This window comes from Crocodylus siamensis, chromosome 6, assembly GCF_052110815.1.
Source record: "Crocodylus siamensis isolate JL-2025a chromosome 6, ASM5211081v1, whole genome shotgun sequence".
Lineage (NCBI taxonomy): Eukaryota > Metazoa > Chordata > Crocodylia > Crocodylidae > Crocodylus > Crocodylus siamensis.
Window position 1 is genome coordinate 3,180,906 of NC_143400.1, and position 18,007 is coordinate 3,198,912.

Genomic DNA, 18,007 nt, shown 5'->3' on the forward strand with positions numbered 1-18,007 from the left:
CTTCTCCCTCTCTCATGTAGGAGGCGCCCAGAGGTTCAACACCCCCCCCCCCCAAAGCCTAATGCCGCAGAGGCTCTTGGGAGTCTGGTTAACAGCCCCAGTACAAAGGGGGCTGCAGAGGCTGCTGCGAGCCTGATCCATAACCACCCTCCCCCGCCACGGTACAAGGGAGCCCCCAGAGGCTCATGGGAGTCCTGTAAGGTGTGGGTGTTGGTGGGGTGTTAACTAAGGGTACTCCAGAGGCTCATGGGAGCTGGTTAAGGCCCCCCCCCCCACTAAGGGGGCCACAAAGTCTGCACAGGCCAGCCCAGAGCCTCATGGGAGCTGTCTGATGGACTCCAGCCAGGACCCCAAAGGCTCATAGGAGACCAACCGCCAGCAGACAGGAAACAGGGGTGTTGAGGGGCCACCGAGGCCCGGCTGCTGGTGGAACGGGCCTGACCCCCCCCCCAAAAAAACCTCCTACCTCCTGGATCTGGGGGCTACAAGGGGGGCCCCCCCACCCGAGCACAGCACACGGGCTAGGACTGTCCACTTCTTTAATAGCATCTCCCCCCGCAGGGTTTCTCAGTAGGTTCCAGCATAAACCCCCCCTTAAAGGGGGGATAAAAATACAACCCCCCCAGAGAACAAGGGGGGAGGGGCTGGTGGGACACCCCAGCCCCCCAGGGTGGAGGGAGGCACGCGGGGTCCCTGGGGTCAGTGCAGCGTGCCCCCCCGGGATTGTCTCCGCCAAGGGATCAAGGAGGAGAAGGGGCCACGTCCCCCGGGGGGGCTGCGCACAGCAGTGCCGGTTATTGCAAACAGTGGGGGGAAGGGACGGGGGTCCCCCAGCCCGAGGGGAGGGGAAGAGGGGGTTCTCAGGAAGACTTTGGGCTGTCACCTGTGTGACACTGGCCTGGCTTGGTGGGGGGCTGCCCCCCCCATTCCCCCTCCCACAAGGGTGGGGGTCAGTAGCTGCTTTCATGGCCCATGAGGATGTAGAGGTTGCTGTGGGCGGCAGGGCTCCCGGTGGGCCGGCTCTCCAGGATGATGTCCCTGCAGGTGAGGGGAGAGCAGGGTTATTGTGGGGCGGGGGGGGGTTGCATGATGCTGGGGCACCCCCCCACCATCCTCACCTGTGCGCTCCCAGCACCCGGAAGACCCGTGACTGATCCGTGATTTCCTGCGTCACCTGGGGGGGAAGAGGAGGTAAGGTGCAGCCTGGAGGTCCCCCTGCTCACCCCACTCCCTGGGGGGCTACTAGGATACACACACGCACATACTCAGGTACACTCTTGTGTACACACCCACCCGTGCCTTGTGCGCATGCACACACTTTCAGGTGACCTACGTATGCAAGCTTGTGCTTACACACTCTTGTGTACACACATACACATACACACACTTACGTACATGCTCCCATACACACTCTTGTATGCACATACATGTACTCCCATACCCTCACACCCATGGTCCCATAACACTCCTGGGCATACACACTCACATACATGCTCTCACACATACACACATGCTCACGCACACACATCTGTGCACACATTTGTGCTCACATAGGGGCAACCAACACGGGTTCATCAGTGGCAGGTCCTGTCAGACCAACCTGTGGCCTTTTACGATCAGATCACCAGATCATTAGAGGCAGGGGTAGCAGTGGACATCGTCTTCCTGGACTTCCGGAAGGCTTTCGACACTGTCTCTCACCCCGTTCTCATTAAGAAACTGGGGGCTACGGTGTAGACACCCACACAGTCAAATGGGTTGCCAACTGGCTGGAGGGCCGCACCCAGAGGGTGGTAGTGGATGGGTCCTTCTCAGCCTGGAGGGACGTGGGCAGTGGGGTCCCCCAGGGCTCGGTCCTCGGGCCCGCACTGTTCAACATCTTCATCAGCGATTTGGACGAGGGGGTAAAAAGCACCCTGTTCAGATTTGCTGATGACACTAAGATGTGGGGGGACATGGGCACACTGGAAGGATGCAACAGGCTACAATCAGACCTGGACAGGTTACAGGGGTGGGCAGACGAGAATAGGATGGGTTTCAACACAGACAAGTGCAAGGTGCTGCACCTGGGGAGGAACAACCGGCACCATACCTACCGGTTGGGGAACTCCCCTCTTGACAGCACGGAGGCGGAAAGGGATCTGGGGGTCATCACTGACTCCAAAATGAACATGGGCGGCAGTGCAGGGACGCGGTCAAGAAGGCCAACCGCACCTTGTTGTGCATCCACAGATGCATCTCGAGCGGGTCCAAGGAAGTGATCCTCCCCCTCGATGTGGCACTGGTCAGGCCGCAGCTGGAGGACTGCGTCCAGTTCTGGGCGCCACACTTCAGGAGGGATGTGGGCAGCATGGAGAGGGTCCAGAGGAGGCCACTCGCATGATCAGGGGACAGCAGGGCAGGCCCTATGAGGAGAGGCTACGGGACCTGAACCTGTTCAGCCTCCACAAGAGAAGGCTGAGGGGGGATCTTGTGGCCTGTTATAAACTAGTCGGGGGGGTCAGCAGGCGTTGGGGGAGTCCCTGTTCCCCCGAGCACCACCAGCAGTGACCAGGAATAACAGTCACAAGCTGGCAGAGGGTAGGTTTAGGCTAGACATCAGGAGGCGCGACTTCACGGTCAGGGCGGCTAGGGTCTGGGACCGACTTTCAAGAGAAGTGGTGCTGGCCCCTACCCCGGGGGTGTTTAAGGGGAGGCTGGATGAACATCTTGCTGGGGTCATTTGACCCCTGTACTCTTCCTGCCATGGCAGGGGGTCGGACTAGATGATCTGCTCAGGTCCCTTCCGACCCTACTAACTATGAAACTATATATGCTCCCATACACACACAGACATATGCTCGCATACACACTCTTGTATGCACACACACACATACCATTCACTTGTACACACATGTACTCCCATAAATATTCTTGTGCACACATGCTCCCATACACTTACACCCATGCTCACATAACACTCCTGGCCACACACACACACACACACACACACACACATGCACTCTCGTACATGCACACGTGCTCACATATACACTCCCATACACACCGATGCTCACGCACATCCCCACACAACCACGCTCCTGTACACCTGTGCACATGCCTGGCACACAGCAGGGACCCCCTCCCCTTCCTCCGTAACCACGGGAAGGGCCCAATCCTGCCCCTCCCAGCCAGCTCGCTCTCCCCCCCCAGGAGAGCTGCCCGCGTGGCCCCACTTGAGAAGGCAGGTGTCATTCCCCCCCACGCTCACCTGTGCATCCTGCAGGCTGCGGCCCTGCATGCCGTGCTGCCAGAAGGCCAGCACGCTGTCCTCAAGGCACACTGCAGGGGGGCGGAGAGGCGGGGATGAGGAAAAGCCCCTGGCTCAGGGCAGCCTGGCAGGAGAGGGGGTGCCAGCACCCGGCAAAGGGTTCGGGGTGGGGGGGGCACAGCCCCTTCAGCTGCCCCGACCTCCCCGGGTACTCACCAATGGTCTCAATGGGGAAGGTAAAGTGCAGCTCCGGGGCCAGGCCAGGCTTGGGGGCCCCATTGAGGTCCACAGGGCGCACACAGCCTGGGGGGGAAGGGGGGAGAGAGTCCATGATGGAGGGAGGGGGGGCATGCAGCCGACGGCAGGGGGAGGGGAGCAGGTCAGTGCGTGGGGGGGCATTACTCACGTTCAAAGCAGACGAGCACTGTGTCGCGATCCAGCTGTGTCATGTGGCTGGCCCAGCTCGAGTCCCCGTCTGCTGGGGGGTGGGGAAGACAAGACTGCTTGAACCCGGGGGGGAGGGGAGACCCCTGCCCCCCTTAACAGGATCAGGCCAGGATCAGGACCCCCCCCAGACCCCCACTCCCCAGCACTTACCCAGGGGCCGCGGGAGGCCAGCACCGGCGCCAGGGCTGAGTGGGAGTAGGTGAAAATCGAGGGCCCGGGGGAGACTGGGGCCGGGACCGGGGCCAGGGCGGTCGGCGGCCCCCAGGCAGACGCGGGGCTGCTCCTCCCCCTCCGCCACCAGTGGCTCGAAGAGCCCCAGCGGCGCTGGCAGGGGCACGTCCACGTGCTGGGGTAAGTGGGGGGCATCAGAGCTGGGGGGGGTCAGCTCCCCACCCCCAGCCAGGACCAGCCCCCTGCTCCCTCAGCCCCAGGCTAAGCCCCCCAGCCCTGGCAGTGCCCCTCACTCCCGACCCACAGCCCCCTACCACAACTCCCGGCACCCACCTTGAGCAGCAGGAACTTCTGGAGGGGCTCGTACCACTGGAAGAGCAGGAGGCTGCTGGGCAGCGCCGCGCACAGGAAGGTGGCGCCCGACGTGGGGTGTCGCACTGGGGGCCGGGGCGTGATCAGCGAGCAGCCCCTCACCCCCGACCCGCAGCCCCCTGCCCCCGAGACCACAGCTGAGGCCCCCCCACCCCCCCCACACTCACCCACGCGGCACTGCAAGCAGCCCTTGCTGTCAGCCAGCTTGGAGGACAGAGCAAACCGCCTACACGGGAAGGACAGACAAGGGGGTCAGCGGAGACCTCCCCCCACCCCCCGGTGATGGGAGGGGGGCACAGAGCTGGCTGGCATGGGGCGGGGGCTGGACACAGACCTGAGGATGATGCGCTCGGTGAGGCGGTGGGTGGCGATGGAGAGCGGGACCTGGTGCTTCTGCAGCTGCCGCCGCTGCTCGAACAGCCCCAGCAGGTTGTGGGACACGATCTGGGGGGATTTGCCTGGGGGGGGGCAGAGCCCCTCAGTCACATCCAACTGCACCCCCCCTCACTCCCAACCCATAACCTGCAACGTGGCTCGTGTCCCTCACTCCTGTCCCACTGCCCACTGTCCTGGTGCCCCCCACTCCCCACCCCCAGCCCCCACCTCACCTGCCAGGGACAGCAGCACGTTGTTCATGCAGTAAAGCCAGTGACACCTGTGGGGGAGGAGCTGGGGGGGGCAAGAGACAGAGGGACATTGTCCATCAGGCCACAGGCATCCCCCAACCCCCCCATCCTGTCCACTGCCCCCCCTCACCTTCTCCATCGTGTCCTCATGCAACTCGTGCAAGTTGAGTGTGTAAATGCCCTCCTCGGCCCCCACCACCAGGTACTGATCTGGGGGCACCAGGAACAGCGTCAGGCCTGGGGGATGGGACCTTGCCCCCCTCCCACCCCCCCAGAATGGCTTTGCCAGGACCTGTGGGGAGGGGGGAGGGGCAGGGGGCAAGGGTAGTCCCATGCTGCTGGGAGGGGGGATGTATAGGGCAGAAGTAGGGGCTCTGGGAATGGGGGACACCCAATAACTCCCCCAGCCTGGGTCCTGAGGAGCCCCATCACGGGACCTTCGGATCCAGGTCTGTGCTGCTCCGGGGCAGGGGTACAAAGCTGGGCAGTGGGGTGCAGCTGGTTCTGGGGTGGGGGGTGTAAGTGGCTGAGTAGAACAGAGATGCAGCTGTCTCTGTGGTGGGGGCTTGGGCCCTGGGGACACGGGGCTGAAATGCAGCTGGCTCTGGGGTGGGACATGTCAGCAGCCAAGTAGAACAGAGGCAGCCAGCTCTCGGGGGGGTGGGGGCTCGGGAGATGGGGCCGACTGGGGTGCAGCCAGCTCTGGGGTGTCCATACCTAGTGTGTCTGGGTGGATCCAGGTCACGGCAGAGTTGATCTTTAGGGGGCAGCCATTGAAGACCTTGGAGAAGCAGGCGCCCATCTGGTGCAGGGAGAGAGCAGGGGGTGGAGGGACAGCCAGGAGCTCCCCCAACCCAATGGCTGACCCATGACCCCACAGCACCCCCTGCTGGGCGAGGACAGGAGGGCACTTACGTGGACCTTGGGGGTGGGAGGCAGCCCGTGGCAGCCGGATCTCTGCGAAGGAGGCGGGGTGTCATTATGGCCAGGGCTGCAGCGGGGGGCGAGCCCAGGCGCCCGAGCCCCCAGCCCTCACCTGCCAGCCCCCATTCCCTTTCGGAGCCAGATGGAACGGGCGTCCAGGCTCCCAGCTCCCTGGTTTAACTCCCCAGCCCCCCTACTCTCCCCCCAGCCCTGCTGCCCTCCCGGAGCTGGGAAGAACCCAGGCGTCCAGCCCCCCACTGCTGCCGGCCAAGGGTCCCACACCCACCTCTGCCTCGTCTCTCCGCTTCATGGTGGCCCAGTCCGTGGAGACGGGGGATGTCCCTAGGGTGGGGGGGCCAGCATCTGGCTGGGTGGGGGGGTCCGGGCTGCCTGGGGGGGGTGCCAGACACCCCATTAGCAGAAGCTCTGTGTCCCCACCCAAACCCCACCCTGGGACATCCTCCCCCATGACCCACCAGGCTGAGACCCAACGCTCTCATCTCACCCGGCCTTCACTGGGGAAGGGTCAGATCCCTGCCATCCCCCCACCGCCCCGGATTATGCCAGGATCAGAACTCCTGCCCCCCTCCCCCAGTACCTGGCGGGGTGTCCACCCTGGGGGGCTCAGGGCTTCCCCCCAGGTCCCAGTCCAGCAGGTTCCAGAGCAGCGACTCGGTCCCAGTGCCCACCTTGGCAGTCGGGCAGCTCTGGGGGTCCGGGGTCTGGGCTGGTGAGGAAGGGGCCGGGGCCTGGGGGGGCAGACACAGAGTGGGTGGATGAGGGGTTGGAGGGGCCACGGGGAGATCTGCAAGCCCGGACGCCTGGGTAGGAGGTATGGGGGGTACCTACCTGCCCCGCAGCCGGGCGGATGGTGAGGCTTCTAGAAGGTAGCAGGCAAGAGGCGGTTACTCCCCCTATCCTTTGGGGTGACCCCAGGACCCCCCCAGTCACCCCCCATACCTTTCCTCTAGGGCTTCCTCCACTGACTGCAGCAGGCTTCTGGAGGAGGGAGAGGAGTAAGACAGCAGCCAGCAGCCCCCCACCCCGCCAGAGCCAGGCATCCGGGATGCCAGCGCCCCCGCTCTCACCCCGAGACCCCCTCCCCTCCCCTCCCGGAGCTGGGAGAGACCAGGGGTCCGGGCTCTCAACACCCCCTAGGCAGCCTTGGGGTCCCCCACATCCACAACATGGCTGGTCCAGCCCCCCCAGTTAATAGGGTACCTACCCTCCATCTCCTAGCAACGTCCAATCATCATCCTCTTCCCTCTGCCAAAGGTCAGGGAAATCAGTGACCCTGGGGACCTCTGCCCTGCAGTGAACCGTTGGCTGCCCCCCTGCCGGGGCTGGACCCCGCCCCCCGGACCCCCAGACCATCACACTCACGAGGCCGCGGGACGGCTCTGGCTCTGTCTCTTTCCTCAGCGGAGGTCCGAATTTCACTTGATTAACTGGAAGTTAAATGAGGCTTTAATTAACGAAGCAGAACCAGGCCAGCCCCAGCACAAAGCCGGAGGGACGTGGCTGTGCTCCTTCCACATTAGGAACGCCCCTCCCCCCCCCCCAGCCTCGAACTGGGGATCTTGGACCCAGGTGTGTGGGCAAGACCCATGGGGGGAGGGGGCAGTCCTCGCTGAAGAGTTTTAATTGGATTCAAGATCTTGTTTCACTTCCCTGCAGCTTCATGTGGAGCTTAAATTAACCTGGAGGCCCCCCCAGAGCAGGCTGCATCCCAGCACACGGCCCTGTGGCCCCAGCTCCGAGCCCCCCAGAGCTGGTGCCAGCTGCTGCTTGGCTGCCGACACATCCCACCCCAGAGCCAGCTGCATTTCAGCCCCATATCCCACCCCAGAGGCAGCAGCACCTCAGTTCTACTTGGCTGCCTGCCCCCTCCCTCCCCAAAGCCAACCGCACCCCAGTGCTCAGCTTTGGGGCAGGGCAGGGCAGGGCCTGGGGGGACAAAGCTGAGCACTGGCAGGTGGCTGGCTCTGGGGCGGGAAGGCGTTGGCAGCTGAGCAGAACAGACACATGCAGCTGCCTCTGAGGTGGGTCCTGGGGACATGGGGCTGAAATGCTGCTGGCTCTGGGGTGGGACATGTCAGCAGCCAAACAGAAAGAGGCACTGGCTCAGGGGGCATTGGAGCTGGGGCTTCAGGTCTGTCCTGCAGCTGGCCCTGGGGTGGGCTGTGTAGGTGGCCAAGTAGAACAGATGCAGACAGCTCTGGGGTGGGGCAGGGGCAGGGGGAGGGATGGGGGTACAGTCAGCTGCATCTGTTCTACTTGGCTGCTGGGATAGCCCACCCCAGAGCCAGCCGCAGCACAGACCTGGATCACCAGCCCCCACCCTGCCAGAGCTGGCTGTGTCGGTTCTACTCCGCTGCTAACATGTCCCACCCCAGAGTCAGCTGCACTGCAGCCCCGTATCCCCACTGCCCAAGGCCCCACCTCAGAGACAGCCGGGCCTCTGTTCTCCCTGGTTGCCGACACCCCCCCCCAGAGCCAGCTGCATCCCAACAAGGGGTCCCCGCATTAACAATGCTGGAGGGATGTACTCCCCTTTATGGGGTGGGGGAGACTCACACTGGATCTCAGAGAGGGTCCTTTCTGCTTGCCCGTGTCCCCCGTGGGAGCGGATCTTATCCGGGAAGACATCGTAGGTCTGGGAGATGGAGGGGGGATAAAAGGGGGGGCGCACAGGGGGTAAGACAAGGGGATCAGGGCAGCTAGTTTAACCCTTGTCCTACCCCAGCCCTCCCCGGTCAGGACTCACCCCACCTGGGTCACACTGGGGTACCTGAACGGGTATTATGCCCCCCCCCAGACCCATATACACCCCCCAGAGCTGGGGGGGCACAAAACAGCCTAAACCCCGCCAGCACTGGTCCTAATCCCACTTGAGGCATGTCTACCCCCTTCCCCAGAGAACCAGCTTGGGGTGGGGGAGGGGCACAAAAATTACCCCCCCAGCTGGGGTAGCTGTCATGGAAACAAGGTCTAGAGCACTTGGAGGGCCATAACTACCCCCGGCGTAGGGGGGGTATAACAGCCAGGCCTGCTGCCCCTGGGGTGGTTGTCGTGGTAAGAGGCTGGATGGAGGGGGGTAGGAACCAGGCCTGGGGTGGCTGTTGCGGTGACGGGGCCTGAAGTAGTGGGGATAGGAGCTGGCACCCCCAGATCGTTGTCATGGCAGTGGGGGGGACTGAACCCTCGAGATCTGGGGGTCGCGGGACAGCCCCCCCCCCCCCCCCCCCGGTCCGGTACCTCGAAGTCTCCGTCGTCCAGGGCCGGGGTGGCCAGGTCGGGGCTGTTGGCCTTGTCCAGCAGCTCCACGGCCAGGGCCCGCACCAGGGGCTGGCTGGTGAAGGGGTGCTGGGGGGGGGCAAAGGGTGAGGGGAGGCCCACCTCAGGCCCCCGCACCCCCTACTAGCCCTTGGGATCACCCCCATCTCTCCCACCCCACCCACCACCCAGAATCCCATTAGCACCCCAACCTTGCTGGCCCCCAGGACCCCCACCCCTACTAAGCCCTAGGATGCCCCCAAACTCCCCTGGGACCCCCCACAAGCTACTCCCACTACACAGAAAACCCCTCATAGCCCCCCTCGGACCCCCCCAGACCCCCTCACACCCTACCCCAGGGTGAAGGCCCCCCTCCCAAATCCCCCCCCAAAAACAATGCACACCCAACCCCGCCATGGCCCCAGGCACCCCACGCCCTCCCTTGCTCTGCCCCCCGGCACCCTTGCAGCCCCCCCCACCTGCAGGAGCTTCTCGGCCGTGGCTCTCTTCTTGGGGCTCCGGGTCAGCGCCAGCTTGAGGAAGTGGTGGAAGTCGGGGGACCTGGTTGTTGGGGGGGGGGGTCAGCCAAGCCCAGACACCCCCCAAACACTCCCATAGCACCCCGTGTGGGGGCTGGGGTACTCACCACTGAGCTTTGTCTTTCAGCTTGGGGGGCTGGAAGCTGCTTTTGGACATCACCATCAGGGCCCTGCAAAGGCGGGGGACAGATGTGGGCATGGGAGGCAGCACCCCGGCGCCCCTGCTTAGCGCAGTTGGGGGGCAGGAGGCAAGGGGTGGCTGGCTGGGTGGGGGGGCCCTACCTCATGGGGTGCAGGTCGAAGAGGGGGGGCTGCAGCTCAGCCAGCTCGATGGCGGTGATTCCCAGTGCCCAGATGTCGCACAGCTGGTTGTAGCCCCCCTTCTTCTCCACTGCCGCCACCTCAGGGGCCATCCTGGGGGGAGAGCAAGTCCTGGGGTCACCCCCCATGGGTCCCAGGCATCCAGGGCTGCACCCCACCTCTCCCACAGGACCCTGGGCTGTGCTCCCAGGCCTCTGCCACCCCAGCCCTGCCCCCTCCCCAGCTCCTGAGCACCCCAGGACCCCCATAAACCCACTGCCCCCCCGGGGGTCACCAGTAGGGGGTGCCGATGAAGGATTTCCGCTTGGCCACAGACGCCGTCAGCTCAGCGGAGACCCCGAAGTCGGCTGCAAAAAGAGAAGGAGATTAGTTGGGGTGGGGGGCAGCTATGGGGAAGAAGCTGCAACCCTCTGCCCCCCCAGTCCCATTGGGGCCCCTCACTCCCAACCTACAGCCCCCTGCTCCCCCTCAAGCACCCCTCACTCCTGCCCTGCAGCCCGCTGGAGGCAGGGGGGAGGGATGGGGGGGAGCCCGGGCACTGACTGACCCAATTTGACATCTCCATTGTGCGTGAGGAGGATATTTGCTCCCTGCAAGAAAAGGCGACGGCATCAGCACTGCCGCACAGCTGGGGGGGGAGGAGGGAGAGGAAAGGGGGTCATCCCCTCCCCCATACCCCGGCTGAGCCGGGGGGCTCTGGGTGCCCACCTTGATGTCCCGATGCATCATGCCTTTTGCATGCAAGTGTTTCAATCCCTGCAAGGAGAACAGAGGAGAGCCTGTCAGCTAGAGGACCCCCGCATGGATGTCTGACCCGCCGGACGGGGGTCTCTAGCATCCCCAGGTGACCCCCGGGTGCATCCGGACTCCGAGGATGGAGAAACAATGCCCTGGGGCAAGGGACAGGAAACCCCTCCCAGGTGTCCGGGCCCCCAGCCCCTCCTGCTCTCGCCAGGCATCAGGGCCCCCAGCTGCCCCCCCGGTCACCTGCAGTGTTTCCCTGCACATGTAGGCGATCTGCTTCTCAGACAAGGGGCCCGTAGCTGCAGAGGGACAGATGGACACATGTCAGCCCCCCCACTGCCCCCGGATGCCCACCCCCCACCCTCCCTTCCTCCCCACTTCCTGCCCCCCCACCCGAGGCAGGAAAAAGGCTCATCTTGCAAACAGGAAGCAAAACAGCATGAAAACGAGACCGTTCCTTACAACACCCCCGGACACCCAGGCCCCATCTGCGGGGGGGGGGGGGGCGCACCGGGGCAGATCCCAGAGCCAGAGGGGACCCAGGCCCAGCTCTTGCCCCCCACCCCCAGGGCCGGAGGAAACCCAGCACTCACCGTGGTAGATTTCTTGCAAGGAGCCCCCCCCACAGTACTCCATGCAGATCCAGAGTCGGTCATTCCTGCCGGGGGAGGGCAGAAAATGGGGGGGTTACGACAGTGGCAGGGCCCCTCTGGGGGAAGGCACACATGGAGCCCAGAGCTGGGATGTGGCTGGCTCTGGGGTAGGGGTGTCAGCAGCCAAGTACAACAGAGGTCGTTGGCTCTGGGGGGGTTGGGGCTGGGATAGCGGCCCACCCTCTCCCCCCTGCACCTGAGGTAGCTGCCAAAATAGGCCACGACGTTGGGGTGGCCGCACTCCCGCAGGGCCGTCACCTCCTGCTCGATGGAGCTTGTATCGTCCCCTGCAAGGGAAGTGGGGTCGGTACCTGCAGCTTTGAGACCTCCTCCAAGTTGACCTGGGGGGCATTCCTGCGCCCCCTTGCCAAGCTGGAGACTAGCCAGCTGCCCAGGCTCCCAGCCCCTATTCTGGAGGTCCTCAAATCCAGTCCGTACCTGGGTCCAGTTTCACGATCTTAATAGCGGCCAATTCCCCCGTCTGGGTGTCCCGGGCCTGACATGGCAAATGGGGTGTGGGGGGCAGTGAGGGGGGAGAGGACCCGGCTCCCGGCACCCCCTGCTATCACCCCCAGGCTGCTCCAACGGCCCAGCTTGGCCGAGGACCCAGGCGTCCAGATTCCCGGCACCCCCTGCTCTCGGCCCCGGAGCTGGCAGACGACCCAGGCATCCGGGCAGGGAGACATCCCAGGCGGGCACAGCCGAGCGGCAGGGGGAGGGGGCATCCCAGCCTGGGCTGGCGATGCCTGCGCAGGCAGCTGCCCCTGCCCCTGCCCCGGGCTGGGCCCGGCTGGGGTGGGGGATACTTCACAGGACACAGGCAGGAACACAACCCAGGTGTCCTGGTTCCCCACCACCCCCGGCCCAGCTCCCTCCCAGCCTGGGGACAGACGCCAAGCGGCCCAGCCCCCGCCCCACTCTAACTCCCCCATCCCAGAGAGGGAGAAACCCCCAGGCATCCCGCCGCCCCAGCACTGGGGAGAACGCAGGAGTCCTGGGCTGTACCCCCCCCCCCAGCACCCACAGAGCACCCCAAGCACCAGGAAACGAACCCAGGCGTCCAGGCTCAGCTCCTCTTGGACCCGGGCATCCAGGTTCCCAGCCCCCCTGCTCCCCCCCCCAGCCCTGGAGGGACCCCGGGCATCCGACCTGCCCCCCAGGAGGGAACCCAGGCACCCGAGCCCCACGCCCCGAGGGAGCCCCGGTGTCTGGCACCTTGTAGACGTCCCCGTAGGTGCCGGCCCCGACGCGCTGCACCAGCTCGTAGCGGAGCCGCGGGTCCTGGGGGGACAGTGCCCGCCACAGGCTCATGCTGCCCGGGCCCAAGTCCCGCCCGGGAGGGGCCTAAGGCCACACCCCTCGGCTGGGGGCGGGGTGGGGCATCTCCGCCCCCACAGGGGTGGGGCAAGGCCAGGGCCCACCCAAACAAGCACTAGGGGGCCTATGAGCCTCCCCAGCCCCCCTCCTGCTGGGATTAGACCCCCCCACCCTCAAAAGCCCCCCTCAAAGTGGCACCAACATCCGGGACCCAAAATTCCCTTTATTGAGTTAAAAAAAAATAGACCATTTTTAGTACAAAAAAATCCTTTTCTCAGCTTCCCCCCACCCCCCACAACCCCCCCCGCGGATTGGTCGGGGCTTGTTAAGGGCACACCCCCTTATTGGGGCTATGCCATCCCCAGCTGTCCCAGCAGCGAGGGGTGGAGGGTGTCAAGCCCCTCAGCCAGCGCAGCCCCCCCAACGTATGAGCATCCCCCTGTCCCAGGGCTCATGTTGGGGAGGATCTGGGATTGACCTCAGGTTATCACAGCTGGTTTGGGGAACGCAGGGTGGGGCACGTGGGCTTGGTGGGGGGCCGGGGTCCCTGGGAGCCGCTGGGGGTACCTCGGGGGGGAGAGCTCAAGGGCTGACCCCTGGAGGCGTTCAGGCAGCCCAGGGGCTTGGGGGGTGGGAGAGCTGGGCCAGCCTGGAGGAGTCTGGGGGGTCCTGGGGAGAGCCTTGAGACCCACAGGGAAGCTGGGGGGGAATGGGGACCCCTGGGGAGGGGCTCAGACACCCCAGGGAGGCTCGGGGGGGGTCAGAGGGCCTTGCGCGGGCGCTTGAGGAAGGCGAGGGTGTAGTCGCTGGGGGCCGAGACCTTCTGCTTCTTCATCTGCACCTGGGACTGGGCCGTGAGCTGCAGCTTGATGGCGCTGGAGTTGATCTTGGCGGCCACCAGCAGCTCCTTCATGCCCTTCATCTTCTCACTCTGGAAGGCCAGCACGGGGCCCTCGGGCGGCACGGGGGTGGGCGCAAGGGCACCGTCCTCAGCGTGGGGGGGGCCGGCGGGCGTGGGGGGAGGCGGACGCCGGCGCTCGGGCACCTTCTTGGGCAGCGGCGGCTCCTCCGGCTTGGACTCGCGCCGTGGCCCCCGGCGCCGGCCCTCGCGGGGGTCCTCAGCCCCTGGCTCCTCATCTTCGTGCGCCTCCGCCTCCCGTGCCACCAGCGTCACCTTCTGCCGCACCTGGGGACCACAGCGTGAGCTGGGGGGGAGGGGGGCCTCACTCCTGCCCTGCAGTCCCCAGCACATGGTACCACTCACTCCCCAGCTGCGCCCCCCCCCCCAGCTCCCCTCATGCCCATCCCACAGCCCGCTGGCATCCCTCACTCCCACCCTGCAGTGCCCTTCGTTGCCAATCCACAGCCCTTTGGCCCACAGTGCCCCTCACTCCTGACCCGCAGCCCCGCACCTGCCCGTCAAAGCGGCCCAGCGACTGCACGAGGAAGGTGGCCCAGCCCACGTGCAGCACGGGCGTGGGGCTGCCCTCCTCCCACTTGCAGATGCCGTCGTAGAAGCGCAGGAGATGGGCGAAGCACTCAGGATCCTGCAGGGCCGAGCCCCCGCCCTGCGCCGGCGACCCCTGGGGGGATGGGGAGGGGGTGACTGCTGAGGCCTGGCACAGCAGGGGTTAACCTGGGACCACCCCCCCACCCCCGCCGGCACTCACCTCGGGGCGCTCCCCAGGCCCCCTGTCCTCGGGGGGCTCAGCCAGGCTGGCCACCTCCTTCAGCAGGTTGGGGATGACGTCGTTGGCGATGTCGAAGAACTCCTTGTAGATCTCCTCGTCCTCCCGGCAGTAGTTGTAGCTGGGGGGGGAAGGGGGGGGGTCAGGCCTGGCCCCCTCCCCCGCCAGAATTGCCCAGGATCGGGCCCTTACTTGCTGAGACCCCCCCCCATATCAGACTTGGAATTGAGTCAGGTCCCCTCTCCCTGCTGCAGCCAGGACCCCCCCAAGATCGGGCCTGGACTGTGTCCCTTAGCCCCAGGCAGGTTATGCGGGGGGGGGTCCGGGGGGGTCCCTCACTCCTGAATGACGGTGGCAGTGTCGGCCCAGGCCTGCAAGGCCTCCTTGACGTTCTTGTTGCGGCAGTGGTAGCCAGCCAGGTACATGTAAGGGTAGATGTGGTCGTTGCTGTAGTGCTGTCGTGCTGAGCTGATGCCCTGGGGGGCAAACAAGGGAGAGGAAGAAATGCCCCATGCCAGGGGCCCCTCACTCCCATCCCACAGCCCCCTGCACCTGCCTGGCGCCCTCATTCCTGGCTCCACAGTGCCCCTCGCTCCCGACCCGTAGCCCCCACCTTGTGATAGAGAGTGAGAGGGTCTGGCCGGCCGGGCGTGGGTTCCAGCTCTTCCAAATCGGCCAAGTTGCCCAGTGCCATGGGGTACCTGTGCAGTGGGGAGGGGGCTGTTATTAGCAAGCTGGGGGAAAGAGGGAGGAAGGGGAGCCCCGAATACTAAGGTGTGGGGGGATGGAAGCCTGATACCAACCTCTCCAGGTGCCCCATGTCGTACAGCACCCACAGCAGCCGCTGCAAGAGAGGACAGACGTTAACACAAGTGGGGTGGGGGCATCAGGCTCCTGCCCTCCCCTCCAAGGCAGAGGGGCTGGAAGGAGGCGCAGGGGGAGCTGGCCTGGACAGACAGCCAAGGCACCACATACGAGCATGAGGAACAGAAACAGACAGACAGACAGACAAGCAAGCACAGCCGGTGCAGACGCAGATGGGCACGGGGACACGGATGCAGACGCAGACGCAGACAGACCCACAGACGCGGGCAGAGCCGGTACAGAAAGACAGACGGGCGCATGGGGGAAGAAGCCGTACGTGGGTCCATGGTGGGGGGCCAGGGGTGGATGGACACAGCAGGGGCTGGACTAGGAGCTGGAGACAGATGGACGGAGGCAGGGGAGCCCCTGGGGAGGGGTCCCAAGATGCTGGGGGCACAGGGGGGTTGCAGAGGCTGGGGGGTCTCGGCTGGGGGCCCAGTAGTGCCCACCTGCTGCAGCTGCAGCAGCTCCAGGCTGTCGGTGTGCAGGTCGATGGAGGGGTTGATGGCGCACACCATGAAGGCCACCTCCATGTGCCGGTCGCAGCGCAGGTACGAGCCCTTCAGGTACAGCCAGCTCTGCAGGGACGCGGCTGTCACCCCGGGCACCTGAGTTTGCCACCCCCCCCAACACACACCAAGGCCTCTGGGCTCCCTGCCCCCTCCCCCCCACGCAGATGCAGATGCCTGGGTTCACTGCTCCCAGATGGACCCCTGGATTCGTTGCCCCACCATGCCAGGGACCCCCCAGACACCTGGGCTCACTGCCTCCCCCCCAGCCATGGACCCACAAACATCTAGGTTCACCCCCATCACAGGTGCCTGAGTTCACTGCCCCCAAACACCTGGATTCACTTGCCCCCCATGCCACGGTCCCCCAGACACCTGGGCTCTCTGCCACTCCTGCAGGGCAGGGGGGGCCGGGGCCAGGCCCGTACCCGCTCGGCGACGCCAGCGCTGACCGTCTGGCCACGCCGGTCCTCGTTGCCCTTGCCATGCCAGGTGACCTCGGCTGTCTGCTCGCCGTCGCGCCCAAACACAACCCAGGCGTGGTCCTCGGACAGCGCCAGGTGCACATCGGGCAGCCCCAGCGCCTGGCAGGCCCCCACCACTGCAAAGGCCACGCCTGAGCTGTCAAGCTTTGTGCCTGCGGGGATGGGACAGGTCAAGGGAGGCACGGGGGGCGGGGGGTGAATGCCTGGGGGCAGAGTAGGGGAGCACAGGGTCCGGGCAGGGCCAGGGTCTGACCCGGGATGGGAACCTCATTCGTGGCCAAGGTCTGTGCCCCCTGACCCCCACGTCCCTCTTTGGTTGAGTCAGGGGGGAATCAACATGCCCCCCACATGTCCTCTGTACCGGTGATGAAGCTGAAGAGGGACTGGATGTGCGCGCGGTCCTTGAAATAGGAGCGGCTGAGGCTGTTCCAGATGACGTCCGAGACCTTCTTGACGAGCTCGCGGGAGGAGAAGCCATCGGGCCGGGGGTAGAGGGACAGGTCCACGGCGCCGCGGATCTGGGCGGTGAAGCGGGCGTACAGGGCGGCCACAATGCTCAGGTCGGCCACGGGGAAGTAGGTGGGCGGCGCAGCGGGCTCGGGCCCGGGCCGCGGCTCGAAGCTGATGCCCGGCACGTTGGTGGGCAGCACGCGGTTGACGGCCAGGAAGTGCTCCACGAAGCCCAGCACCAGGGAGAGCAGCACCAGGTCCGGCTGCGGCCGCCGCAGCTCCGCCTCGAACAGCCCCACCACGTCCTGCACCGAGCGCAGCGGGAACAGCGCCTTCTGCGCTGCCGTCAGCCCCATGCTGCCGCCTGCGGGGGGGGCACAGCTGCAGGGGACCTGGGTGTCCGGCCCCCCCACGCCCCCCTGTGCATCCGGACCCCGGCTCCCCCCCGGCGTCCGATCCCCGGCTCCCCCACGCCCCCCCCCGGGCGTCCGGTCCCCGGCTCCCCCGGCTCCCCCATGCCCCCCCCGGGCGCCCGGCCCCCGGTTCCCCCACGTCCCTCCCCCCGGGCGTCCGGCCCCCGGTTCCCCCACGCCCCCCCCCCGGGCGCCCGGCCCCCGGCTCCCCCACGCCGCCCCCGGGCGTCCGGCCCCCGGCCCCCACAAACCCCGGCTCCTGCCCCCACGCTGCTTCCCAGACTATGGAGGGCCAGGGCCTGCGGGAGCGGAACGGGGGGGGCACTGACACCCCAGGGCCCCCCAGGCTCGGCGCCCCGCCCTCACCAGGTCAGCCCCTCTCACGCCCCCTGCAGCACTGCACGAGCCAGGAGAGACGCGCAGAGCATCACGGGAGGCGCCCACGCGCAGAGCATTATGGGAAATGTAGTCCTCGTGGGACAAATTGATGGGCCAGTGCCAAGATGCGCGCGGGAGGTTCTGGGAAATGGGGGTAGCAATGCATTGTGGGGAGGATGGAGGCTGTGTCGCGGGGCATTGTGGGAAATGAAGTTTCGAGGGGCACGGGGGAAAGGGCTCCCGGCGTGCTTTCAGCCCTCCAGACCATGGGGGCTAGGCCCTGGGGGGACACTGGCACCTCAGGGACTCCCCACGCGCTGCTCCGCCTCCACCCCCACCCCTTGCCCCCCCGAAGCCCGTGGCCCCTCCCTTTGCGCTCGTGGGCCGGCCGTGGTGAAGAAGGCGCGGGTCAGCTCACCCCAGGCTGAGATGAGGGGGCGCCGGGCACTGCGCAGGCCCCCCAGGCCAGGACTGGGGCCCTGCCGTGTCGGGCACTGCCCACATAAATAAAGCTCTCAAACAGGTCCGAGGGGCTGCCCCAGATGAGGCCCCTGCTCCCCAAGCTCTCTCACCACCCCGC

At 65.9% G+C, this 18,007-nt stretch overlaps 2 protein-coding genes across 6 annotated transcripts; both read right to left on the reverse strand.

Annotated features, from left to right (window-relative positions):
- Positions 1-525: 525 nt before the first annotated feature.
- MAP4K2 (mitogen-activated protein kinase kinase kinase kinase 2) lies at positions 526-12,735 on the reverse strand. Of its 3 annotated transcripts, none has more exons than XM_090050862.1 (32): positions 12,539-12,735; positions 11,762-11,819; positions 11,520-11,610; positions 11,264-11,328; positions 10,914-10,969; positions 10,635-10,682; positions 10,474-10,516; positions 10,201-10,273; positions 9,888-10,019; positions 9,713-9,775; positions 9,546-9,627; positions 9,049-9,156; positions 8,368-8,446; positions 7,174-7,238; positions 7,016-7,056; positions 6,751-6,786; positions 6,640-6,670; positions 6,389-6,539; positions 6,077-6,180; positions 5,782-5,823; positions 5,584-5,668; positions 4,997-5,076; positions 4,849-4,909; positions 4,575-4,698; positions 4,408-4,466; positions 4,202-4,305; positions 3,848-4,043; positions 3,657-3,728; positions 3,467-3,553; positions 3,251-3,321; positions 1,119-1,174; positions 526-1,038 (listed from the first exon to the last, which is right to left on the reverse strand). In XM_090050862.1, the coding sequence occupies exons 1-32, from the start codon at positions 12,632-12,634 to the stop codon at positions 951-953; spliced, it is 2,547 nt and encodes an 848-aa protein (XP_089906988.1). In that variant the 5' UTR covers positions 12,635-12,735; the 3' UTR covers positions 526-950. The 3 variants fall into 3 exon arrangements, with proteins under 3 accessions (XP_089906988.1, XP_089906987.1, XP_089906986.1); XM_090050861.1 differs by having other exon boundaries at positions 3,657-3,725; positions 6,751-6,789; positions 12,539-12,733; XM_090050860.1 differs by having other exon boundaries at positions 6,751-6,789; positions 12,539-12,733.
- A 190-nt stretch (positions 12,736-12,925) lies between these two features.
- On the reverse strand, positions 12,926-17,563 carry MEN1 (menin 1). Of its 3 annotated transcripts, none has more exons than XM_090053249.1 (10): positions 17,416-17,563; positions 16,548-17,000; positions 16,130-16,302; positions 15,642-15,770; positions 15,132-15,172; positions 14,942-15,029; positions 14,668-14,804; positions 14,311-14,449; positions 14,053-14,223; positions 12,926-13,826 (listed from the first exon to the last, which is right to left on the reverse strand). In XM_090053249.1, exons 2-10 carry the CDS (start codon positions 16,990-16,992, stop codon positions 13,401-13,403), a joined length of 1,749 nt encoding a protein of 582 aa, XP_089909375.1. In that variant the 5' UTR covers positions 16,993-17,000; positions 17,416-17,563; the 3' UTR covers positions 12,926-13,400. The 3 variants fall into 3 exon arrangements, with proteins under 3 accessions (XP_089909375.1, XP_089909374.1, XP_089909373.1); XM_090053248.1 differs by having other exon boundaries at positions 16,130-16,338; positions 17,301-17,448; XM_090053247.1 differs by having other exon boundaries at positions 12,927-13,826; positions 16,130-16,338.
- Positions 17,564-18,007: the final 444 nt, after the last annotated feature.

Coding starts and splice junctions, on each gene's coding strand:
- MAP4K2 (XM_090050860.1), bottom strand. CDS start 12,634: ATGAGCCTGTGGCGGGCACTGTCCCCCCAGGACCCGCGGCTCCGCTAC. Junction 7,239..8,367: donor GACCCTCTCTGAGATCCAGT/GTGAGTCTCCCC, acceptor TTTAACTTCCAG/TTAATCAAGTGAAATTCGGA. Junction 4,044..4,201: donor AGAAGTTCCTGCTGCTCAAG/GTGGGTGCCGGG, acceptor CACTTACCCCAG/CACGTGGACGTGCCCCTGCC.
- MEN1 (XM_090053248.1), bottom strand. CDS start 16,992: ATGGGGCTGACGGCAGCGCAGAAGGCGCTGTTCCCGCTGCGCTCGGTG. Junction 16,339..16,547: donor CCTCTTCAGCTTCATCACCG/GTACAGAGGACA, acceptor CCATCCCCGCAG/GCACAAAGCTTGACAGCTCA. Junction 13,827..14,052: donor TGGGCCGCTTTGACGGGCAG/GTGCGGGGCTGC, acceptor TGTGGTCCCCAG/GTGCGGCAGAAGGTGACGCT.